General features: G+C 53.7%; 1 protein-coding gene across 1 annotated transcript in view; it reads right to left on the reverse strand.

Annotated features, from left to right (window-relative positions):
* Window positions 1–13,576: 13,576 nt before the first annotated feature.
* The window catches only part of ITPKB (inositol-trisphosphate 3-kinase B), a 105,100-nt gene continuing 92,722 nt past the window's right edge, over window positions 13,577–25,954 (reverse strand). Inside the window, exons 5-8 of the mRNA XM_027564623.1 lie at window positions 21,420–21,624; window positions 19,274–19,375; window positions 17,625–17,696; window positions 13,577–16,758 (exon numbers count right to left, since the gene is read on the reverse strand). Coding sequence (XP_027420424.1) covers window positions 16,543–16,758; window positions 17,625–17,696; window positions 19,274–19,375; window positions 21,420–21,624 — 595 coding nt within the window. The 3' untranslated portion in view covers window positions 13,577–16,542. The remainder of the gene's footprint in view (window positions 16,759–17,624; window positions 17,697–19,273; window positions 19,376–21,419; window positions 21,625–25,954) is intronic.

Consider the following 25,954-nt stretch of genomic DNA (forward strand, 5'->3'; position numbering starts at 1 on the left):
TGGGAGTTTAACCCCTGACCCAAGAAGATCCCACATGCCTTGGAGCAACTAAGCCCGTGTGCCACAACTTTTGAGCCTGTGCTCTAGCACCCAGGAGCCGCAACTACTGAGCCCATGTGCCGTAACTACTGAAGCTTGCATGTCCTAGAAACTGGGCTCCGCAACAAGAGAAGTCACTGCGGTGAGAATTCTGCACACTGAAACTAGAGAGTAGCTCCCACTCGCCACAACTAGAGAAAAGCCCCAGCAGCAACGAAGACCCAGCGCAGCTCCCCCCAAAACAAATAAATAAAATTATTTTTTTAATGTGTTTTGATTGCTGTTGAACATGTGTGTGTGTGTGTGTCAGTGTATGGATTGCGTGTCTCACCAACACGGTTGCAAGCCCCAGTGCCCCACCACCCAGTGCCTTGAGATTAGAAAAGAGCCAGGGAACCCACAGCTCTGTCCTTACAACTCTCACCTCACTGCCCAACACAGATTTAGATACACCCATGAAATAATGAGTCCCTGGCACCCACCTTGGCTTCCCTTCCTGAGTGATTGGAACCCCAGTTCAAAGCAGGTGCAGGTCTAAGACCCTACACACCCAACACCCCCAGCTCTGAGGGGCCTGAGCCTGCAGGTGCTAGAACTTTCAGACCTGCCACTTCCGGGACCTTCACTTTGTTCTCTCCTGAGTGAACTGGTCAACAGAAGGAGCCTCTTCCACAGCCACTGTCGCCTACCAGAGGCGGTGAGAAAAGAGAGACAGTGGAGGAGGGCGATGATGGTCGGGAGGACTCCGGGTCGTTTCTGGAAGGCCCTGCTGCGGGAAAGCCCGTGGCTATTTCATCAGAGAAGGGGCTCTAGTCAATCTAGTGCAAGGGGAGCCAGACACTGGGTGGGGAGAAGAGAGGAAGAAGCTTAAAGTAAAGAAGGGGCCCCAGAGAGAGAATTCATGGCCAGAGATTTTGCGGAGGAAATAGGGTAGGAGGGAGAGAGGGAATGTCCAGGATCCTATTCCTTTCTTTTCTAAACTTAGAAGCAAGTCAAAATGTTCCTTTCTAATAATCTGAAAGAGAAGACAGGTTGAAGTGTGAATGAGGTGACCAATCTGGGACTAAACTCCCTGAATCAGATTGTTTCAACTTCACAGCAGAGAAATGTTAGTACCTCCTTACTGGCTCCAAGATAATTCTGATGTCAACTCTAGAAAAGGAGCTCGAGGGGGGAAAATTGTATTCAGGCATTCATCACAGACAAATATGCCCAATTCTCAACTACAGAATTGTGTAGTATTTTAACAATGTAAATGCAATTCATTTAAATAAATAAAAGAAGGAGGCATATACAAAACAAACAAAACCCCCAAATGTTCTTCTCTCCTGTCTCTGATTGGGGTAACGCAGTGGGAAAGAGCAGGACCCCTGAGCTACTAACTCGCTGGGTAAGCCGATGCCTGTCTGTGATGTCTCTGAGTATTGGTGTATCTTTCAGGCGTACCAACCAGAGAAGCCGAACCAGTGGGACACATAGTTAGCAAGGAATTGGCTCAGGCGACTGTGGCAAATCTCATCATTTTGGGGCTGGCCACCCGGAAGGGCAGGCTGGAGCTCTTGGGCATGAGCGGAAACTGCCACAGGTGACGTTTCTTTCCCTGGAAGTCTCAGTTCTGCTCCTCCGGCCTGTCAACTGATGGAAACTGGCCCTCCCAGGTTATCCCTGGGGGACCACTTGGCAACCCACTCCAGTATTCTTGCCTGGAGAATCCCCGGGAACAGAAGAGACTGGCAGGCCACAGTCCATGGGGTGACAGAGTCAGTTACGACTGACGCAACTTAGCACACACCCAGGTCATCGAGGATAGTCTTCCTTACTTTAAGGTTCACCGATGATGGAATTTAAACACAGCTATAAAATACCTTCACAGAAACATGAGGTAGCCTCACAGAATTTGGTTTCTGTAATTAATAACTGTGTTTAAGGATAAATGAAATAACACGTGCACGATGCCTAGAACAGAGCTTATGTAGAGCAGGCACAAATAAGAGATGTAGAAGGAGTTAGTCCAAGACACTAACAGCGATGCTGGGTTATTTATTTGTTTCAGGTGTTTTTTATTCATCAGTTCAGTCCAGTCGCTCAGTCGTGTCCAACTCTTTGCGATCCCACAAACCGCAGCACGCCAGGCCTCCCTGTCCATCACCAACTCCTGGAGTTCACTCAAACTCATGTCCATCGAGTCGGTGATGCCATCCAACCATCTCATCCTCTGTCGTCCCCTTCTCCTCCTGCCCTCAGTCTTTCCCAGCATCAGGGTCTTTTCAAATGAGTCAATAAGGGACATCAATTAATTTCTCATTCAGGTTTTTTGAGACATAATTTACATGATTCACCCTTTATAGCAAATAATCCTGTATACAAGCCTATATACAGTTTGTCAAACACGTACAGCTGTACAGTTTTTACATTTCCAGGAAGTCATATCCTGAGAGTCATGTGTGCCTGCTAAGTCACTTGTCATGTCCGACTATTTGTGACCCCAAGGGCTGTAGTCGCCAGGCTCCTCTATCCATGGGGATTCTCCAGGCAGGAACACTGGAGCGGGTTGCCATGCCCTCATTCAGGGGATCTTCCCAAACCAGGGATTGAACCCACATCTTTTATGTCTCCTGCATTGGCAGATGCGTTCTTTACCACTAGGGCAACCTGGAAAGTTCATATATAATTACAACTAGCATCATGGTTGCTTTCACTTAGCATAATGCATTTCTTTCTTTTTTTTTTTAAGTATTGAATCTGTTACAATATTGCTCCTTTTTTTTTTTTTTTAATATTTTGGCTTTTTCATCCCGAGGCATGTAGGATCTTAGCTCCCCAACCAGAGATGAAATCCACACCCCCTGCACTGGAAAGCAAAGCCTCAGCCACTAGACCGCCAGGGAAGTCCCAGCTTAATGCATTTCCACTTTATCCACGTTGTTGCCTTCACCAGTACTCTGCTCCTGGTCTCTGCTGAGTAGTATACCACTGTAAGGATAACCGCATTTTTCACGTATTCACAGATTGAAGGAGATCTGCAGAGTTTCCAGGATAATGAATAAAGCTGTTATACACATTTGAGAATGTTTTCATGTGGACATAAAACATTCATTTCTTGTGGGTAAATCCCTAGGATTGTGGAGTTGTTGGGCTGCACAATAAGCATATGCTTCATTTCATATGAAGTTGTCATGCGTTCTCTAGAGTTACCGTGTTATTCTCTTCAGCAGTGAGTCAGAGTCCCCCTTACTCTGCATCCTCACCAGCACTTGCTACCACAGGTGCTTTTTTTAAGCCTATCATTCTAATAGATGAGTAGTAGCAGCTCCCTGTGGTTTTCATTTGCATTTTCCTTATGGCTAATGATGTTGAGTATCTTTTACGTGCTTATTCCCTGTCTTATTTTGTAAGATGTCTGTTCAGATGTTTTGCCCATTTGGTGGAAGGTTGTTTTCTTACTGGTGAGTTTCAGGAGTTTCTGCCATCTATCAAGGGATGAACGGACAAAGAAAACATGGAATATACATGCAGTGGAGTAGTATTCAGTCTGAAAAAGTAGGAAATCCTGTCGTGTGCTGTAACATGAATGAAACTTGGGTACATTTTGCTAAGTAAAATAAGCCAGCCACAGACTGACAAATATTGCATGATTCCACGTATCTAAAGTAGTCAGACTCACAGAAACAGAGCATAGAATGGTGGTTACAAAGGGCTGCGTGGAGAAGGAACTGCGGAATTGTTTAATGAATATAGAGGTTCAGTCATGCAAGATGAAAAAATTCTAGAGTTTGTTGTACAGCAATGTGCATAGAGTTAACAACAGTGTAATGTAACATTTAAAATTTTGTTAAGAGGGTAGATTTCATGTTATGTGGCTTTTTTACCACAATTAAAAACATACATTTGGATATAATGGTTGCATCCTTTGTCAGATGTGTGTTTTGCAAATATTTTTTCTCAATTTGTGGCTTGTTTTTTCATTTTCTTAACAAAGTTTTTAAAAGAGCAGAAGCTTTAAATGTTAGTGAAGTCCAATTTATCATATTTTTCTTTTATGGTGACATACCCAAGAAAACCTCTGCCTAACCTTAAATCACCAAGGTGTTATCCCATATTTTCTTCTGGAAGTTTTATAATGTTAGGTTTTATTTGAGTTCAGTTTACATGAGTTAATTTTTGTATGTGATGCAAAATTTGAGTCAAAGTTCAGATTATTTTGTATATGGATGCCCAATTGTTTCAGCACCTTTTGTTGAAAACACTGTCTCTTCTTCATGGAGTTACTTTTGCATTTTTTGTTGAAAAAGAATTCATAACACGTGTATAGATCTCTTTCTGAACTCTCTCGTGTCCTACTCCTTTGTCTATTTTTAACTGAAGTATAGTTGATTTACAATGTTGTGTTAATTTCTGCTGTACAGCAAAATGATTCAGATATATCTATCTATCTATCTATCTATCTATCTATCTGCAGGAGACATCAGAGATGCAGGAGACATCAGAGATGCAGGAGACATCAGAGATGCAGGTTCTATCCCTAAGCTGGGAAGATCCCCTGGAGGAGGGCCTGTCAACCCACTCCAGTATTCTTGCCTGGAGTATCCCATGGACAGAGGAGCCTGGTGGGCTGCAGTCCATAGGGATGCAAAGAGTGAGACACGACTGAGGTGAGTGTGTATATTTATATGCACACTCTTTTTAAAATGCTTTTCCATTCTGGTTTACCAGAGGATAGTAAATATAGTTCCCTGTGCTGTACAGTAGGACCTTGCTGTTTATCTACTTTAAACATGATAGTTTGCATCTACTAACCCCAAATTCCCAGTTCATTCCCCTCCCACCCACCCCCATCCCCGTGGCAATCACAAGTCTGTTCTCGATGTCTGTGAGTCTGTTTCTTTTTCAAAGATATGTTCATTTGCGTCATATTTAACAGCTGCATTGGAAACATTTCATTTAGCCTGGCCCCACAATGACATGGACGGCATTTGCAATCTTTGGCTGTCCTGGATTGAATTTTCCTGTGTCGGTGTCATCGGACACATGGGCTATGGTATCTGTAAATAAATACCTGGACAGTTTTGCTCAGTCAGTGGATATGTATTTTAAAAAGTTGAGACTATTTACTGCCAAATCGTCCTCTATAAAAGTAGTGATGCTTTTTATGAGCTCATTTATGAACTAATATATTATTCATTGCTGATCCTTATAATTAATATTAGCATTTCATGAACATTTACAAATAGTTAGATTTTTTTCTTTATAAACAGATTTTGCCAAGGACTGAGAGCTGCATAAATAGCAAGTTCCTGTCCCCTGCCTAGCCTAAGATCCTGGCAAGTGCACTGTCAGGGCTCCAGGGAGCCCCTGGTCTTGCCTGGCCATTGGGTACATGCTTTGTGGTGGGCCTTCTAAGTTTCCTTTTTCCACTGATGCAGGATTTCTCATGCTGCCTCTATGTGCCAGGCTCTGGGCTGGAGCTGAGGACCCCAGGATGATGAGGACTCGGACTTTGCCACAGGTGAACAAATACAACAGTGTGTGATAAGCACCCAAAGAGCAGGGCTTGGGGGCTCGGAAGGGAGGGTTAAGGACATTTTGGTTTCAGAGGTAGTGACTAAAAACAAAACACATTGTTGTTCATTCGCTAAAGTGAAAGTGAAAGTGAAGTCGCTCAGTCGTGTCCGACTCTTTGCGACCCCATGGACTGTAGCCTATCAGGCTCCTCCGTCCATGGGATTTTCCAGGCAAGAGTGCTGGAATGGATTGCCATTTCCTTCTCCAGGGGATCTTCCCGACCCAGGAATCAAACCCAGGTCTCCCGCACTGTAGGCAAACGCTTTACTGTCTGAGCCACCAGGGAAGCTTCGTTCGTTAAGTCCTGTCCAATTCTTTGCGACTCCAAAACACATACACACGTACATATTTCTGATTATGAAAGCAAATTATGTCTGCTGGGAAATTTTTGATTAAACTGAAAACTGTAAGGAAGGAAATATAAAACACTCATGATCCCATCACTCAAAAAAAAGCACTGTGAATAATCTGAGGTTTTCCTTTTAACTCTAAAACTTGGGCCAAATAGCACATACAATTCTGAATTCTGCTTTCGTCACTTACCATGATATTGTGAACATCCTCCCCACTCCAGCCTCCCTGGGGAAGCCCACAGTCTATTCCCATGACTCCAGAAGCCCGTTCCCCACCCAGGCCTGCACTTGAACTCCAGGCCCATGTGCCTAGCTGCCGGCAGACGGCTCCACCTGGATATGTTGCCCAGGTACCTCTATCTCAAGTCATCCAAACTAAACTCGCCATCTCCCCTCCTCGCCCACCCCTAGTCCTGCTTTTCCTCCTGCCTTTCCCCTGCCCCAGTCTACCAGCTGGTCACCCTTGGGCACCCCAGCCCAGCCCTCCCACAGCCATGTGTGCATGGGCACCCACACTATGCCTCTCACATTCTTCAGTCCATGGTCTCCACCTCTTTTCAGGACCCTCTGGCTTATCCTAACCTCCTAACGAGTCCCCTCACCTCATCTGTCCCCTCCACTCACCCCCAGGGCACAGGCAGCCAGAGCCATCTACCACTACAAATGTGATCTCATCACGCCCTGGCATAAAAGCCTCTGGTCAATGGGAGAAAGTCCACACACAGCACCAGAAGTGTGCCTGGGCACACCCTTCTCCCCGTCCCGTCCCCAAATGTTCCCCCCACCCCCACCCCGGGCTCCAGCAGTCATGTATGGATGTGAGAGTTGGACTATAAAGAAAGCTGAGCATCGAAGAATTGATGCTTTTGAACTGTGGTGTTGGAGAAGACCCTTGAGAGTCCCTTGGACTGCAAGGAGATCAACCAGTCCATCCTAAAGGAGATCAGTCCTGGGTGTTCATTAGAGGGACTGATGTTGAAGCTGAAACTCCAATACTTTGGCCAACTAATGGGAAGAACTGACTCACTGGAAAAGACCCTGATGCTGGGAAAGATTGAGGGCAGGAGGAGAAGGGGGCAACAGAGGATGAGTTGGCTGGACGGCATCACCGACTCAATGGACACGAGTTTGGGTAAACTCTGGGAATTGCTGATGGACAGGGAGGCCTGGCGTGCCGCGGTTCATGGGGTCGCAAAGAGTCGGACACGACTGAGTGACTGAACTGACTGACCCATCTTCCATCATCTTCCATTTCTTCCTGTACATTGTAATGCACATGTCTGTCCAGAAGGGGGCACCCTCCTCTGACTGCTCTCTACTTCAGCAGCCTCTGTAGGCTGCAGTCTTGATTTCACTCCAGCACGTGTTCTCTAAAGCATGACTAAACTTGGGCATTTTCTCCCATTGAAATAAAACAGGGCTGCTGTCAACAGCAAATTGTCTCAGTAAGATACTGGTTGTCCATGATTTGCAGAAACTATTTTTAAAATAACCCAAATACATGTTGCCACATTGCAAACCACAGAAATTAGCATTGCATGACCCATCCCTACCCTTCAAACTGCTTTATTCATTCACGAGTTTGGAAGGTTCGGGACCGGAAGGTGGAGGTGGAACTAGCCCTAGGTATTAGGTAGCACAGGGGCTCTGTTATGGATTGAATGTTTGTGTGTTCCCAACCCCCACACCCCCTCCCACAACACCCCCACCCCACCCCATTTATATGCTGAAGCCCTAACCCCCAGTGTGACTGTATTTGGAAATGGGGCCTGTGAGGGCCTGATAAAGGTTATGTGAGGTCATAATGGTGGGGACCTCATTAGATAGGGTTGGTGACCTTAGAAGATGAGGAAGAGACACAAGAGCTGACTCCTCCCCACCCGCTGCTCGGGTGAGGGCATAGAGAGAAGGAAGCTGTCTGCAAGCCAAGAAGAGAGCTCACCCCAGAACCCAGTCCCCGCCAGACCTTCATCCAGGACTTCCAGAACTTGGAAAAATCCCTGTTGTTGAAGCCGCCCAGTGTATGCCTTTGGGTTACATTTTGAGACAGGCACCTACCCAGGAAAGCCCTTCCCTTTCTTAGGTTATTATTGTTGTTAGTATTATATCAAACTAGTTATTTTCTCATTAGAAAAAGATAACCTTAAGCCCTCACCTTTTGCTGAAGAGTGAAAGCCCTCTTCTCAGCACTTTCCACTCCCTCCCTGACTTCTCTGCTGAATTTGTCATCTCAGGCCTCCGTGTGTCCCGCTGAAGCCAGGAGCCGGCCAATGCCATCACAGTAAAGAGAGAAAAATGACGCGTGAGCGGTTTCCTGGTGTTTTCAAAAGTTAGGATGCATTTTCTGTTTTCCTGTGGAAAGGCCCCCCGTGAGCCAGCACATGCGCTTGGCTCTGCACAGGCTGCTGGGCTGGGGTGGGGCGAGCAGTGGCGTCACGGTGCTGCGCAGGCCGCACTTCCCTGAAGGGTCACTCAGAGTCCAGAACAAACAGTGCCTCATCAGACAGCTTCTGATCCAGGGTCGCCCCCGCCCAACCCCCCAAGGCTGGCTGGAGACCAGGGGCAGCCTCTTGGTCTTGGGGCCTCTGCAGCTCAGCACCCACCCCTAGGAGAAGCCATGCTTGGGATGAACATCCCCAGGGCCTGGTCAGGTTTATAGTCACCGAAACCAGGACTTACGGCTTGACAACAAGCCATCCCAGCAATCCTGTGATGCAGCCAGTGTGGGGACAAACGTGGCTGCTTGGGAGGCTCGGTCATGTAGGGTCATGGAAAGATCTCGAGCTTTGGTTCAAAGACTGATTCAGCTGCGTGACCTTAGTTAAGTTATTCACCCTCTCTGTGTTTCTTGTGTACAAAGTGGGATTAACAAAGCCCATTTTGTGAAGTTTTATAAGTTTTTCTGTAGCCTTAAGTCACCTGATGTGGTGCCTGACAGGTAGCAATTTTTCATCAGCGGTCACCGCAGGGGTTGGAGGACATTTTGGTGAAGGGCCAGATAGTAAATATTTTAGGTTTTGCAGCTGTTCAGTCTCTGGCAACTACTCAACTCTGCTGTTTAGTACGAAAGCTGCCATATGCAGTACATGAAGGAACAGGCATGGCTGTTTCCCATAAAGCTCTGCTTAAAGACAGATGGACTGCAGTTCTAAGATGGTGCCTGTTTAGAAGGTCGCATGGCTAAGGGAGAGGATGGAGGGGGTGCAGAGGCCGGGCAAGTCTCCCATGCAGAGACGTCCTTGCAGTGAGGGGATGGGTGGGGCACATGTCCATAATGTTTTGTTGGGAAGGGCAATTACAATCCAAGAGTTCTTAAGCCAGGGCCCATATACTATCTGGGAATTTTTCAAGGGGCTTTGTGGAGTGTCTAGAAGTCCCTGCATTCATATATAAATTTGTCTGTGCGTGTGCTCATGGACGTTTTTCTGAGAAGAGGGTTCATAGCTCCCTCTAGATCAGGGGTCCCCATCCTCTGGGCCATAGACCCTTACCTCCTGTCAGGTCAGGAGGTATTAGATTGGTGGTGGCATTAAAGTGCACACTAAATGCAATGCACTTGAATCATCCTGAAACATACACCCCCCACCCCCAATTCAATCCCACCCCAAGTCCCTGGAAGAATTGTCTTCCATGAAAACTGGTCCCTGGTGCCAAAAAGGTTAGGGACTACTGCTCTAGATTATCTCCGGCATCCATGACCCTCAAAAGGTGAAAGACCTCTGTGTTAAGCCACATGACTCCCTTGATTTCAGTGACATTCCTGGGGAGACCTCGGGGCCATGTCAAATGTGGGAAGAGAGGTCCCTTGGCTGAGCAGGCCACATCTGCTTAGGGGGCAGGTAAGGGGCTCCCTGTACCTTCCGCCCACACCGCCCAAGAACTTCCCCTAACCGCTGGGCCTCATACTATCTCAAGGAGGTTTCCTGCTCATCCCTGGGGCAGAGACAGCCTCCATGTTGTCCAGACAGCCGAAAACTCTCCAGCTGGCCCTCTGTAGACTCTCAGAGAGCTCTGTTCTTCTCGACCCCTCTCACCTCCCCAGGCCTGGCACACCGGCAGGGTGGTTTGATGTGTCCAGTGTCCTACCCAGTTGAGTGTGGGGTGTCCCTCAGTCAGGGAAATGCAAGAGGCAGAAGAGAGGAGTGTCAGATGGGAGCTGCCCTGTTGGTATAATTTATGGAAAAAAAAGCTCCTCACCAGACTTAGTTCCCACAGCACCCCAGAAACCAGAGCAACCCGGCAAAGCCCTCTGTTGCCCCCCACAGTCCAGGAGGCACATTGTCCCCCCACCCCCCACCCCCACCCAGCACTGACCCAGCACAGGCACCTGTGCTCAGGTTGTTGAAGGAGCTGGAGTGTCACCCCAGAGATGCACACAGATAACCAGTGGGAATGTCCATTCCTCCCTGCCCCGTAGGACCGACCACAGACCCTAGCATGAAGGCCTCTCTGTAAGCTTCCCTCCTGTTCATGTTGCCCTTATCCCTGCCTCGATTACCCCACCCCTCACCTTTGCCCCCAGGGACTGCTCTTCCCAATGAAGTGTTAGCACATCAGCCTTTACCTTGGCGTCCATGTTTCAGGGAAGCCTGCCAAGGCAGCTGGTACAACAAGTGGTTCTGGGAAGCGGCAGGGTGACTGACCTTCCAGTTCCCCACAACACAGGTCCCCGACAGCTGGTCACCCTTAGGAAGCAGAACCTCAGGGTGGGGTGGTGGTATCAGCTTGCCCACCAGGCCATGTCTGTGCCCAGGGCTCTCCCGCTTTGTTCCGGTGGAGTGGAGCGTGGGTGGAAGGTGAGCAGGGGCAGGCCCCTGTGATTGGCCGAGGTACGTGATGTGACTTAGTTCTGGAAGGGTCTGCACTTACCTGCTGCGTTAAGGTCAAACCCTTCTGAGGCAGTGGAGCCACACCGGAGTGATTCCGCCACACCCTGCCCCCATCCCCCGCCGGCCCATCCTGTCTCCACCTACGAAGTGTGTGGCCTGTAGGCAGCAGGGTCCCTGAGCTCTACTGGTTCACGTGCTGACTCTCCCTCCCCAGGGCAGGCAGGGTTTGACGGGCCACCTTGGCCACTGCAGTTTGTCTGAAGCAGGCAGAAAGACCCAAGATCCCATTAAGTAAGCCAGAGGATGGCTATTCCCCATTCAGGGGCACGTGTGCCCTGGTGGTACCCATGCTCCTCTGTGTCCCCATGGCCTGGGGTCTGGTCCTTTCTCTGTGGCCCGAGCCTCTAGGGGACATGTAGGGTCCACTCCAGGTTAGCAGGGTGAGGAGTGCGGAAGCTGAGAAGGCCTGGATGCTCCTGGTGCCCTGACTGCACAGCTGGAGAGGAGCCCCGGTCGAGTGGGTGGCCCAGGTCCCAGGCAGGGTGTAGAGACGGCACCTTTGGTGGGTTGTAGCGATGTCTCCATCAGTCTGTGCTGGAGACATAGGAGGCTGAGCAGGGAAACCAGGCGGATACGAGGCCAGGGTTTCATGGCCACAGGAGCTGCACATGGGTTGGGAGCGATCACAAAGCCTGGCGGGGGCAGGGGTGATGATGGTGAGGAGAGGGAGTGACACTCACCCATCCCAGAAAGCACTGTCGTGAGCCTTGTTGTTGTTCTTTAGTCTCTCAGTCATGTCTGACTCTTTGCGACCCCATGGACTAGAGCCAGCCAGGCTCCTCTGTCCCTGGGACTTCCCAGGCAAGAATACTGGAGTACTCTCCATGAGTGCCTCTACTGAGCAATTATTGGCAATGGCAAGGTCTAGAGAAAGACACTCAGAACAGATGGCTGAAAGAGGCGCAGACAAGAAGGCGGCACTGGATGGAGGCCAAGTAATCCATGCCGGTTGGGAGCAGCTCTGCTCCTGCCTAAGAAGGGGCATCTGTGTGCCCGAAAGCCATGGTCACTGGGGGTGCTCAGGGACCCCATCAACACTGCCTGAGCGCCTGCCCTGTGTCTGGCACTGCAAAATGTGGAAAACTGTAGTTAAAAGGTCAAGTCTCTGCTCTCGGAATGGAGGAGACAGACCCCAAGTCCTGTAGATGGTTTGGAAACACTGAGCAGCATGTGGGAGATGAGTGTAGCTGGGGTGCACTCACTTTAGCCAGGGGTTCAGAGACTTTTCCAAGGAGTCAACATGGGAGCCAAGAGCTAAAGGATGGTTATCTCTGCTGAGGTTCCCCAGGGAGCAAAGCCTGAGGAGGAGGCTTGTTTCCTGCTTCTTTATCAGCATGAAGCCCCACCGGATCCTCCAACTTACAAAGATACCCTTGCCCCCGCCCCCAGACACCCTTCAAGGACGTGGGGTGGGAAGGACAGCACACAGATGGCGCCCAGCACCATGGTCTCCAGAGCCTTTATTCAGGAAGGCAACAGGGCGTTTAAGGTCTGTTTGACAGGCACGCTGCGGGGGTCTGTAACAGCTCAGTTTTCTCCAATGAAGCTTCTTTGTCAGAATGAAGACCAGCTGCTGGTCTGATCTGATAGGACCTTTGGGGAGCTGCATCCATCAGGCAGGTGGGTGTGTGGTGAAGGTGCAGGGACCTAGTGACCTGTTCTTGTCTCCCACTGGGGAAAGGTTTGTACCACGGGAAGGGGGACTGTTAAATTCCCCAGACTTCAGGGTTACACAGGCACATGGGCACGTCCCAGGGCTCTGGGCTGAGAGGAAAGAAAGGGCAGGAAGCAGTTGGGATGAATCTGGTTGGAGCCCACAGAGCTAGTGTGGGGCAGGGACAGGAATGAGATACAGGCGTGAGAATGAGCACAGTTACCACGGGATAACCTGGGGAGAGCAGTCCAGCCAGGAGGGACAGAAGGTGCAAAGGCACTGTGGCTGTTTTGTGCTTTTGTCCTGTAATTTTTCAAAATGATAAGGATGAACCAGCCCCCTGGATACAGAACGCTGGGTTCTGCAAATGAAGCCGCCAGCAATCTAGAGCTGGGAGAGGCCTGAAGGGAAGGGCAAGGCGAATCCTTGATATGCTGCCAGGGCTCCTGCTCTCAGTGGTCTTCCTCGGCCAACCCAGCCCCACGGCCGTGCATTAGCCCACCAAACCCTCGCTGGGCGGCTGTTATGTGCCAGGCTTGGTGCTCAGTGCCTGGGATGCATGGCAAAGACAAGACAAGCTCTCTGCCCTCCAGATGTCCTCCCAGGGAGGGAGAAGACAGAATTGGTTTTGAAAACAGGCAAATTCTGGATCTGAATCCCTGCTTCCCACTTATTACCCAGGACAAGGTGTTTGTTCTAAGCCTCAGTTTCCCCACTGGTAGACTATACAGCTTTACTCATGGAGCCGATACCGGGATCCAAGGGGACTAGAGACGTGAGCACCCAGAGCCAGGCTGCATAAGCAAAGGCTGCTGGCAGCTCTGCCAGCTCCAGGGGGGAGCAGACTGTGGCTTCGTCCCTGAGATACTATGTGAAGTTTTCATGGGAAGAGTAGAAAAGAGTTTTGAAAAGTGTTTAAAACCCTTTGCCGATTAAAATATTACCCAATCTGACCCACACACCTGGGAGTTATCATAGCCCCACTGGATCCTCCAACTTACAAAGATACCCTTGCCCCCGCCCCCAGACACCCCTCAAGGACGTGGGGTGGGAAGGACAGCACACAGATGGCGCCCAGCACCATGGTCTCCAGGGCCTTTATTCACGAAGGTACAGGGCGTGTAAAGTCTGTTTGACAGGCACGCTGCAGGGGTCTGTAACAGCTCAGTTTTCTCCAAAGGTGTGGCGAGGAGAGGGGTGCAGAGGGAAGGAGAACACCCGGGGGAGTCTTCTTCTCCAGAAAAAGGCACTGGCAGGGGGTGAGCACCTTGCTTCTTCCCAAGCAAGGGCCTGGGTTATATACACATGGGGGTTGGCCAGACGCAGAGAAACTCAAAGCTAAATACAGCTAGCGGTGGAAAGAGTCCATGGGGAGTGAGGAGGGGAGGGGGGCAGTGGCCAAGGCTACATCCGGGCTCTTTCCACTGGGTGGGAAAAGACGTTCAGAAAGAAGGCAGAGCTTTAAAGGAGAAATAGCATCCGGCCTCTCAGACTTAGTGTTTTGTGCAATTGAAAAACCCACAAAATAAATATAACTTAAAAACCTCTTACATGATACTAAAAGCACATTTGGGACAAGCAGTTGAGAACCCCCCTCCACTGCTGAGCAGTGCTGAACCCCAGGAGCCCCACAGGGCCACCCACTCACGTGTGTGCAGGTGTGCACACCTCGGCCCTCCCTCCTGACACCTGCAGGGCCAGGGCCCAGGGGGTCCCCACCTGGACCGGGCTGGCTGGGGGAGGTTTCCAGACTGCCTGAATCCCATTCCAGGATCCATCAGCCCGCTTGGACAACGGAGGAGTGGGGGACAGCGGGGGGAATGGGGTGCGAGAGAGGAGGTGTGCAGGAGAAGTAGCACAGGAAATACAAACCCCTCAAACCCCTAAGTAATAGAATAACCCCACAGAGATACCACTTTCTACCATTCAGGTATACACTTGTCACCCAAAGCAAAGAATTGCCAAGGGGAGGCCCTCTGGGGCACCTTTAATGAACAAATCACTTGTATATTAGCACACTGTTTGCAAACAACTGGCGTCTGCTTAAAGTGCTTGGAAAGTTTGTTCTCTTCAATTGGTTAGGCTGGTCCCCTGTAGTTTTTGTTCATAGCATTATTTTGCTTTAGCAAACTTTTTTTCATAGATAGAATGAGGGTAACCCGACCAGCCCCTAGTGGGGCTTTACATCTGAATTCATGATGTCCCAGACCCCCCCAGACAGTTGCAGCAGAGACCCCTGGGGTCCCTTCTGACCCAGCTGACCACAGCTCCCAGACCCCGAGCTGACTTTGGTGCTTCTGGCTTCTAGGGTCAGGTGGTGTCACGAGCTCTCTAGTGCTCAGCCGGGCGGGGGTGTGACCTTTAGCAAGTCAGCCCACACGGGAGCTCACTGCTGTTTTGAACAAGAGCCAGGAAGTTGAAAAGTGATTTCCTTTTTTAAAATCTGTACTTACACATCCTCGTGTGTCCCACCCTCCGCCCCCACCAACTGTCACTCACTCAGGATGGAAAGGGAAACGTAAGTCACGTGGGCAAGTTGACAGTTCCCCCAGAGACCCTGGGGTGATGGCGGGCAGCCCAGGAAGCCCTCCCTGTGGACTGGTCCTCCAGGCACACACACCTGGGGACACATCCACTCCATGTGTCCCTGGAGCATCTCCCTGCAGAGCCATGGGTCCAACCTCCTGCAGCAGCACCTGGGCCACAGCACGAAACGGCCGCAGAGCTGGAGTTTTGTTCTTTAAAAGTCATGCAAGATTTACATCCTTCTCAATAATACAGATCTACTTGTTTTACAACTAAAATAAGGCTTACAAGTGGTTCCCTATGAATCTTCAAACAACCTAGTAACCCCAGGAAGAGATGCCTGGCATCTTCCACATATTCTGGAAGCTGCCCACAGCGCATTTGGGAAATTGGTCTAAGCCCTCCAGGCTGCTATTTCAGGGGGAAAATTATGCCAGTGAGCCAATGTCCTGCTTCCTCCTTGCTCAGCGCTGGCCTGAGGCTCTGCCCCCTAACTGATGGACACTCTGGGTTTCGTGAGAGCCCTGGGTGTGCATCAGGGGGACCAGCTGGCACTAGGAAGTGGGGAGGTGAGAGGACAGGAGCGTCCTCTGCAGGTTCTTTCTTCCCTTGGGGCTGCCTGGGCTCTGGCCCGCTGCCATCCAGCCCTCAGGACTGCTCAAAGTAAGGAGGGGAGTGGGAGGCACAGGTGGAAGGCCCTGGGGGTCAGAGGACATCTCTGAAAGCTCAGGTTTGCAGAGTGTCCCCCTGAATTCATGCCAAGACCACAGAAGGAAGAACAAAGCTCCTGCCTGTGCCCTCCCAGGAAGCTCAATGTCAAGAGCACAGTCAAGTTGGATCTGGGACTTTTGGATCCTGGGTCTATCCCAGTGCTGGGGTGTTTCAATACCCAATGGGAGGGGTCCCTGCTTTGGCAGACCTACAAAGGCCACCAGGGCATCTCTGGGAGTCCCTCGGCTGATAAGCAGAGTCTTTTACTCATGGCCGACATGGTTTTGTGCCCCAAATACCAGAAAGCCTGGCAGCAGGCCCCCACGTCCAGAGCAACAGTCAGCCCATCCCCAAAGGGTAAGGCAGAAGCGGGCCCCACCTAACAGTGCCATCACCGGCACCAGCCACCAGGGGGCAGCAGGCCCCCACAGGTAACCTGCCCAGAGGCTGGGGTGCTCTTCTGTTAGGGTCCCCTCTGGAGCCAGGAACTCCATGGCTGCCTGAGCCTCCCCCCAGCTCTAAACCCTACTGGCCTCCCAGCAGGTGGCCAAGCCTGGGTTTGGGTATTTCTCTGCTAGTAGGAGATCCTACTGACAAAGAAAGTGGAAACCCCGGCTTCGGGCCCTTCAATTAGGAAGTAACTAGAAAATCTCATCCCTTCTACAAAGTGTCCTGTAGTGCCGATCGATCGGGAGGGTCAGTTCTGGGGCTTGCACCCAGTTGGGGAGTGAAGGGAAAATTCAGAAGGAGAAGAAAAGCAAGGGGGAGAAGAGGCCAGGGCGGTGGTGAGGTGGGGCAGAGGGTGGCCTCAGGCGAGCGGGGCACTGGGGCACATTTCCGTCAGGATGTCAATGAGGTTGTTCAGGCCCGAGAGATAACCGTCCTCCCGGTTCCCTTCCTGCCATGGGACGTCGTGCTGCAGGGTCTGGCCCTCAGGCAGGGGCGTGGTTTTCCCAAAGTCGATCATCCACACCTTGGCCTGTTCCTTCTTGTCGTGGATGAAGAGGAGGGAGCTGCCGATGACCTGGAGGGGAGAAAGGGGATGAGGCTGGGAAGGGCCAGGCCCTACCCTGACCTCACCCTGCTGCAGACCAGGCTCGGGAAAGCCGGAGACCTCAGTGTGAAGTGGGCAGAGCTGCACTCAGGTGAGGCCCAGAGCCCACGGCTCCATTCCCCCATTCTCTCCTGGGCAGCAGAGCCCAGGAGGGTGGCCACGCCCAGGGCAGAGTACATGGGATCCAGAACAAGACCACCCACAGTGTGAACAGAGCCAGGGAGGAATGTCCAGGATGGTAGACCCTGTGTGTGTGTGTGTGTGTGCGTGTGTGCATGCTCGTACGTGGGCCTGGGCTCCCCAGCAAGTCAGGGTCTTACGAACCCCTCCGGGTACTGCTGTCAATCCCCAAATTCTCTCTCTCTCAGGCTCCCTGCGTGCTGCCCTCTGCCTGCAGAGGAAAGCAGGAGCCCTGCTCCAGAGTGGTACCCTGAGATCTGCCTGCCCTTCCTGAGGATCTTGGAGTGGTGATGGAGGGCTTCTTGGCTACTCCAGCAGCTCAGAGACCCTCGGGCGTAGGAGACACAAGTCCTGCCACAGCCACTCAGAACGGAGGAGCCCCCGTGGTCGGGAGGGAGAGGGAGGAGAGGGTGACAGGACCACAGCTCACAGCCCCCGTGGCCGTCCGGGGAGCCTGGCAGATGGCTGCAGTGTGGTTCCCGGATGGAGTGAGGGGCCTGACCCGGCTGCAGTCAGCCTAAGGATGGCCCTCGGGCTTCGGGAGCAGGTCTGTTAGCGTGGGGGACAGGCCCACAACTCAGGAAGGCGCCCCAAAGTCATGGGCCACCACACAGAGCACAGGTCTCCACCCCTGAGGACAAACGCCTGACACCTACCTCATGGCACTTGAAGAAGGGAGAGATTTCCAGGGTGGCCCGGATGTCCTTCAGCCGGTCCCGGTAGGCAATCTGGGAACAGAAAGATGCCCGGATTTTTAAATATATCGGGGGGGGGGGTGGTGTGGTGGGGTTAGGTGTCATTTACCTTGTTAAAAGTCACTGACTGTCACCATGAGAGGGTCCTAGCACTCTGATAATTTCAAGCTCCTCATCTAGAAATGAAGAAACTGAGACCCATGAAGGCATGGCAGCTGAGGCCCTGGTCCCACGCTCCCTCTACTCCACACTGCTTCGTGACAGGAGGTGCTGGGGTGGAGGGGAGTCAGTCCAGGAGCCCCTCGCACAGGGGTTAAGTCTATTCTGGAATGCCAGCAGTGTGGAGGCAGCACCCAGGGGCCCGGTTGCCATGGTGCGAACTTCCTGACACAAACTTCACTGCCCTGAACTTTTGAAAAGAACAGCATAAAAGAGCCAAAGCCACAAATCTCTCTGCCAGTGGCTTCTCCGCAGAGCTGTGTTGGCCCTGGGGCATCCACCCTCCCGGGGGGCTGCAAGGAGGGAAGCCCGTCACACACAAACACACAGGGTCCCCTCGACGCCCATGTGCAGCAGCGCCAGCCTGGGGCTCAGCGCCAGGAATAAACCCCTCTTGTCCAGGCGCGGGCACCGTGCACTCTGAAGCAGCTCTGCTGAGCTGGGGCATCTGTCCCATGACTGAAGCCTAGCTCTTACCACAGACTGAAGTCTCTCGGCTGGAAAAGGCGGGAGGGAGACTGCCCAGTACCAGCCAGTGCTGAGTCTCCTTGGAGAAGGGCTGTCTGGGTCCAGCCCTCCTGCTCAGCAGTCCTGGCAAGCCCATGCAGGAGAAGGTGCCTCTCAGGAGGGCTCCAGGGCCCACCTCCCTGGTGTAGTCAAGGCCCTGATTGTCACAGGGTGCCCTGTCCTCGGGGTGTGGGGGCTCAACACGCCCTACCTCACATGATCCCAGTGCTCAGAGCATCTGTCCAGCCTGCCTACAGCAAATGAAGTCATCTGTCACGAACTTATGCCACCCACACCTCCAGGCTCAGAGAGCCTGTCAGTTCTTGCTGGGGAGGGTGATGTGACATCTCACCTTCTGTCCCCCGCACACTTCCCTCCCTCAGTCTCAGCCTAGTGGAGGGCTGGCCAGGCCTAGAAGTGCAGAGACCAGCAGGCTGCCAGGCCCCTGGGTGTGAGCCCCAGCTCCCCTGCTTTCCTTGCTGTGTGCCCTTGACCACTCAGTCTCCTCATCTGTAAAATGGGGACAAGGATGCTGAGCCGCTGCAGGCGGCTGCTCTGGAGGTTTGGTGAGCACTTGGTGTAATACCTGGCAGGCGGGGGGGGGGGGGGTGGGGGGTGGGGGGGGTGGTGCTAGAGGAATACAGTTCTGGAAAGGGCTGCTCTGAAGGGGATGGAGACGTTCTGGGGAGCTGAGTTTCTGACGAAAGGAAAAAACAAGCACATGTTCACCCACTGACAGGCTGACAACCACAGCATCTCCCTCTCACCTTCCAAGCAGAATTTCGGGGCCATGGTTTTCTGCATGGGTACCACTGCTCAGTCTTGGGCTGGGCAAGCACCCCCAGAGAGGGCCCAGCCCCCTTTGCCAGGGGCACCCGACTCACCAGGATGTTTGGGTTTCCTTTAGTGAATTCTCTGAAGGCCTCAATCACCTGCTCCCTCGTTTTGGTCTTCTTGAAGTCCCGGTTCACAGAGCCGTCTTCTTTCTGAAAAGAATGACACCCACCCGGGAGGCAGTTCAGCAGACAGCCCGCAGGTGGGCACTGCACTCATTCCCCCACCCCATGCTTCAGAGCCAGGAGCCCCAAATTGACCCCCAGGCAGTGAGGCGCCCGCATGCAGCACCAGGAGGCAGGCGCTGGACTGACCAGGCACGGGGCGGTTAGTGGGACAGCACAGCAGAGGGGCGCCTGACCTGGGCCCTGGCTGAGGAGAGGCAGCGGGTGGCACCAGAGTCTCAGAGAGAGGAAGGGCATCAGGGAGGCCTGGAAGCCTGAGGGGCACCTGGGCCAAGCTGGGGGAGCAGGGCCGTGAGAGCTGCCCATCCTGAGGGTCCCGAGTGTGAGCAGTGGGGCTCTGAGGGAGCTGCACGGGCCTCTGCTGCCCATAGAGGCCCGGGGTGTCGGCACCGTGGAACCTGGGTGCCAGAAGCTCCCTGCTGCCCAGGGACGCCCTTGCTCCCCACAGGAGAGAGAAGCCCCTTGCCCCACATTCAGATTCCCTTTGTAATTTCAGGTCTCTGACTTAGGCTCCCTGAAAGCTGAGATTTAACAGCCCACCCGGCTCCCAGCCCCGCCCAGCACACGAAATGGGTCCATTTCCTAAGCCTGGTGCTATGTCTGTTCCAGGCAGACCAGGCAACACGTGAGGCTTAATTAGCACCTTTATGAGGATATCTGTTCTTTAAGATCAAAGAGTGAGAAAGGATGGCTCTCCTAGGAGCCCCCAGACATGGGTCTGTGCACCCCAGGAGTTGAGCTTAAAGCATTGTGGCTGCCTCTGTAAGAACCCTGGGCAGAGGGAGAGAGCGGTGGCCTGGGCCTTCCCCACCCCACAGAGGGTCTCTGCGGGGGGCCTTTCCTGGACTAAGGGAGGGGAGAGGCTGGTGGAGAGCTGGTGAAGGCAGCTGGCTTCTCTCAGAGCCCGAGAAGCTGTGGGCTGCTCCCACACAGCTAGACAACAGACAGACCAGAAGATCCAGCTTGAGATGGAGAGAGAGGTAAAGGGGAAAGCAGACTGCTTCAGACAGGTCCAGAAAGGAAAAGGAGCGCTGAGAGGAAGAGGATGTGCATATAACAACAGCAACAACTGATTTCAGAAGACAGGGGAGGAGCAAGTGGCTTTCTCAGCTCATAAAGCAGCTGTCCCAGGGGCCACTGCCCAGCAGAAACTTCCACCCAATGCCATCTGCAAGGAGGCTGCCCTGGCTTCACTTGCTTGGGAGTCATGCCCTACTCTGGGCAAGGGCCGGCCAACATGAGCCAAGAATGGACAGAGAAGAGAAACCCAAGAATGCTCAGGAACTGTCCTCCACTGACAGGGATGGCTGCCTGAGACCGAGGGGCCAGCACCTCACACCATGCTGCTTGGGACGAAACGCACGTCTGAGCAGACGCCCAGATCCGACAGCAAAGGCGGCGTCTGGGAGCCTGGCTCTGGGGAGCGCATTCTCAGGCCCTACTCAAATGAGTGAAGGGGAAAGAAAGGAGAATGAGGTGGCCTGGAAGTTGAGGGGTGGCCTCAGTGCAGGCTCCCCAGAGCTGTTTGGTGACCCGGACAGAGCAGTGCCTAGTCCTGCCCACCTGGGCAGACGACTCGGATGTCAAAGCAGCTAGCGGGCTCCCTCCCTTGCCTGCATCTCACTGAAAGTCCTCATTCTGGGACCCTGGGCAGAATGAGCCAGGTCCCAGCCCTGGCATCCAGGCAGGGCCCTGCTGTGTGGGTACTCAATGCCAGGCATGGTCTGGACTGAAGGCAGGGTCATTGGCAGAGCACTTACTGCTGGGCAGAGCTAGAAGGCACCCCTGCTCCGAGGCCCCAGCTCCCTCCATGGCCACCCCACCTCAGACCAAGGAGAAGGCCAGTTTCCCCAAACGCTGGCTGCCCGTGCCCTGGCTCTATACTGGGAGGAATCTTACAGTCTCTGAAGGACCCCTGGGGTGAATGTTGGTGGAATCCAAGGACCCAGTCCTTTCCCGTCCAGGAGCTGGGCGGCTCAGGCAGCTTCAGGCCCCACCTGGCCGTCCTCACCTTGATGCCCTCGATCCTGAACCCCAGGGTGGCCGTGGAGCTGATGGTTTCCCTCCACTGCATGTACCGTGGCTTGGTCACGGCCCGCTGGGCTTTCTCCTCCTCGGTCGGGGCCTCTGGGTCCACCTCAATCATCTTCTGGTACATGTCTTTCCGGAGGCTGGGCTTCTTCCGGGCCTTGGTGAGCTCCTCCTCCAGGTAGGTCCTAGGAGGGAAGGGAGGCCACATGAGGGCCGCCGGCTGGACCAAGGCCCACTGCCACCTTGCCCAAGGGCTGCAGTCAGCTTGGCCAAGCCAGGCTCACCCAGGGCGGGCACATGTTGGGTTGGGCTGGGGTTGGCTCTTGACAGAGACCGGGGCAGCCTTGCCTAACAGGGGCAACTTCATTCCGGGACCACTGGGAAGGCCTGACAAAGCCCAAGGGGCTCTTCCTTCTCGGGGAAGCTCACAGGACCAGCAGGGGAGGAGGAGGCAGGGCAGCTTGGAGGCTCGTCCTGCTGGGGTAAGGATGGGGAGGGGGCTGAAGGCAGGTCCATTCAGAGCCCAGCTTCCCAACCCCCCACATCTGCCTGGGACCCTCCCAAGAAGCGAGGGCTCTGGAAGCCAGAAACTGTATGGGTCTGGGAGCATGTTCTGTCCCTCTACCCTGTCCATTTCCCTGGTGATCCTGAGGCCTCTCTCTGAAGAGGGAACACCTTCTTGAGTAAAAAGGCCAGGCCAGAAGGCGGTCTCCGAAGGAGCTACAGTGCTGGAGGGAGAAGCATGATGGTGGGGAGGAGAGGGGAGCCTCGGGGCTCCGTTTTGCTACAGAAGAGACATGTTGGGTTCTTCCTGCCTCTCAGACACCAGGCCTTGAGAAGACACAGTTAAGCAAACTGTTTCACCACCGCGCCCTCTGCACAGGTGTCGGGGGCGGGGCGGGGATGAAGCCTGCAGGCCCAACTGGCAGGGGTCCCCTAGAAACCAGCGGACATAGCAGAAGCAGGGACGGTACAGACTCTGGGCAGCCTGGCACTGAATTCCTGGCCCCAGGCCGCCTCCCTGACCCCCAGGGCCAATGGGGTGAGTCACCCCACTGTTGCACATCAGACGCCCACCCTCCTCCCTGCTCCTATTTCAAACTCCCCATCACCCCCCACAACGAGCTCAGCTGCTGTCTGTGACCCTTCCTGAGACAGAAATCTGCAGCGTCAGTTGAATAGAGGGAAGTTTTCTCCCCAGGCCAGTGTGGGTGGGCATTGCCCACACAGTGGCCTGTGACAACCAACCCGGCCTCCATTCACCGTCTGTCCCCGGGGACTTTGCTCCACAGCCACCCACCACACCTCCAACCTGCCAGTGCAGGACCCAGAAAACACTAGTCAAATCTAAATCTATTAAAAAGTTTCCAGAACCACTGGACCAACTCTTGAAAGAAGCAAATCTTTGGGTGTGAACTTGGGTCTGGTCATTAGGACCTTCCAGAGTGATGAGGGCTTCCTGGGTAGCTCAGCCCGTAAAGAATCTGACTGCAATGCAGGAGAGCCTGGTTTGATTCTTGGGTCAGGAAATTCCTCTGGAGAAGGGATAGGCTGCCCACTCTAGTATTCTTGGGCTTCCCTGGTGGCTCAGACGGTAAAGAATCCACTGCAATGTGGGACACCTGGGTTTGATCCCTGGGTTGGGAAGATCCCCTACAGGAGGGCATGGCAACCCACTCCAGAATTCTTGCCTGGAGAATCCCATGGACAGAGGAGCCTGGCGGGCTATAATAGTCCATGGGGTCGCAAAGAGTGGGACATGACTGAGCGACTAAGCACAGCACAGGGAATGATGAAGACCATAGGAGGTGGTCTGCCTTGGTTGTGCCCTCTACACACACACACATGCATACATACACCATGCACACATACATACGCCCATGCACACAAACACCACTGTGTACAGAGCCAGGTCAGTGATGCTGAGAGCTTCAGGGCAGAGGCTGTGGGCAGGAGGCTTCTGTGTGGACTTGTGTCGTGCTGGCCCGTGTGTGTATTTGCGTGTATTTGTGTGTGCGGTGTGGAAGGGGCTGCCATCCCAATGCTCCTGAGTGCACTGCAGGGGCCTGCAGGGCGGGTGGATGGGTGCACTTCTGCAAAGATTTCTCAGTAACTCCTTAAACAGGAAGCAAGCCTCAATGTCAAATCCCTTTCCACACAGGGCTTTCTTCAAAAAGGGACCTGCACAGTTCAATCTGGGCAGAGTTGCTCACCTTCCAGGGAAGAAAGGGGCTGGGCAAATGCCCACAAGGGTCACGAGCCGGGTGGTGGGGTCAGGGGTCCACTGAGGGTGTCCTGACACTGGCCCAGCCCACCTAGCCCATCCCCGCAGGAGGGTCACGCCTCCATGTCACGTGGAGGAGCAGAGGCAAGGGGCGAAGCCACAAGATGAAGCAGAGGGAGGGCTCCTCTCAGGAAGGCAGCCGGCCCGTGGCGAGCCAACAGGTGACACACCAAAGCCACCCATTCCCACCACCCTCTCTAACCTGCTTCCACAAGGGCAGAGGTGCTACAGGCAGCTCGGTCTCTGCCTGCCAGTCTCTGGCCCGAACATCAGGAAGACACTCCTGATTCTCCAGACACAAAGTTACAGGTTAAATCGAAGAAAACTCCCTAGAGCAAAGCAGGCCGATGTCCTTGTGGAACTGGGGTCCCAAGAACACCCCTTGTTAGGACACCACAGTTGCCTCCATCACCCGTTCCTTGGGCTCCACCGCGGCTAAGGCTCAGTCTGCTGATCCGTCCTTCCATCACAGTGACAAGTCTGTGATGAGTCTGAGCCCCTCCTGCTGGGGATTCAGGGTCTGTGGTGGCCCCAGCTCCAGCCTCCTCCCTCTGACAACCACAGAGCCCCTGGGCACGGCCAAGCTGCAGCCCAGGCTAGACTGGCAGTCAGAGGCCTGCGGCAGAGGTGGGCGGTGTGTTTGTCTGGCTGCGTGGCCCTGGTGAGTCCCTTAGCCTCTGGTGGCAAAGGGCTTCTGCCCCAGACTGGCCTGAGGCCCATCTGCCAGGATGGCTGTAAGAGGTCCTCAACACTCGGAGCACAGAAGGGCCCTCCACACTCAGGACCCACGAGACAGGGAAGGTGGGGCTGGAGGGGGACTGGTTTGAGAGAGACCTTTCCCTTTCCCTCCACTCGGGCCCTCACTTGCCCACACTCTCAGTCTCCAAGCTCTGCCCAGGACTGAGCTAACTGTGCCCCAGCCCTCCTGGTGGCTCCCGAGAGCCCTGTGTGCAATGGGACAGGTGGCAGAGGGAGGGGGCAGCCCTGGTGAGAGGGGGTGGCTCCTGTCCCCCACAGCCTGCCAGGGAACAGACGGGCACACACAGCCTTTTGGGACTGACTGGCCACACGTTCTTCCCACGGGGTGTGCTTATTTTGGCCGTGGTCTGACTGTACAGCCATCAGAATTTTTATGTGTCTCCCCTTGAGAGGTACTTCCTAGTGCATCACGCGAGTGCCTTCCAGGCACAGAAATTAAGACTCTGGAGAAGAGCAGTGGCCAAGTGGTGGCTGGAGGGATGTTCTGTTTCCTCCCCGGTGGGCTGGAGATGGTGAGACCCCTGGATGGAGGGAGGAGAAGGCTGGGAGGCTGGGGACAGTGCCAGAGCAAAGACTGGGACCTATACTTACCCACCCCTTCGTCCCCGCCCTCGGGGCAATGCCAAGGGGACACAGTGAGCCAGCCTGCAGGGTCTGATTTTATGACACAACTCCCAGGAGGAATGAAGAGGGAAAGAAAACTGACCGGCTTGCCTGCTTCTCTCCTGCACGCACGCGCGCGTGCACACACACTCTCACACACACTCCTCTTTCTCAATCTCCTCTTTTAAGAAGTAAAACTGCTTAAACCATCCAAAGCAAACACAGGCTCCAGCTGTGAGCTCTGCGGCTGGGAGCCTGGTCTCCCCAGCGAGCAGCGGGCGGGATGGAGGAGCCGGCGTCTGGCCGCCTCCTCTCGGCACCTGCAGCTGGGTGGCTCTCTGAGGCCTGCGGGGACTTCCCCACCCGCTGCCCTGCTGGGGAGAAGGAGCTACTCGGTGACTCCTGAGATGAAATGTTCAGAGTCTGAGAGATGAGGAAAACCTGACTAGCAAAGAAGGGCCGGCAGCCAGGTCTCAGGCCCTCTTGGCTCTGCTCACCGCCCTGTCTCCTCCAGCCCACTCCTCCTGTCTCCTGTCTGGGCAGGGTCTGGGGTCAGGTGGCGGGACCCAACTCCACATACAGGCTGCCCACATACCCATCTGGCCATATGTCCTGCCCCTGACCCGGGAACATGCAGCTGCCAGGCTGGGGCCACCACCAGCCCCAATCCAGAAGGCAGCAAGCTGATGCCTGTTGTCAGGACCTCTTGTGCCCCTGGACTTCCTTCTCCATTGCTCCCTTATGGCAGGCTTGAGTCTTTTGGCATATCAACACAATCTACTGACCAGTTCCTTCTTCCCACTCACCAGCATGGGGGCAGGTGGCAGGAGTGGGAGAATGGGAGAAGAGGAGCCTCTACTCCAGGTGCC

Source organism: Bos indicus x Bos taurus, chromosome 16 (assembly GCF_003369695.1).
Source record: "Bos indicus x Bos taurus breed Angus x Brahman F1 hybrid chromosome 16, Bos_hybrid_MaternalHap_v2.0, whole genome shotgun sequence".
Taxonomy (NCBI): Eukaryota; Metazoa; Chordata; class Mammalia; order Artiodactyla; family Bovidae; genus Bos; species Bos indicus x Bos taurus.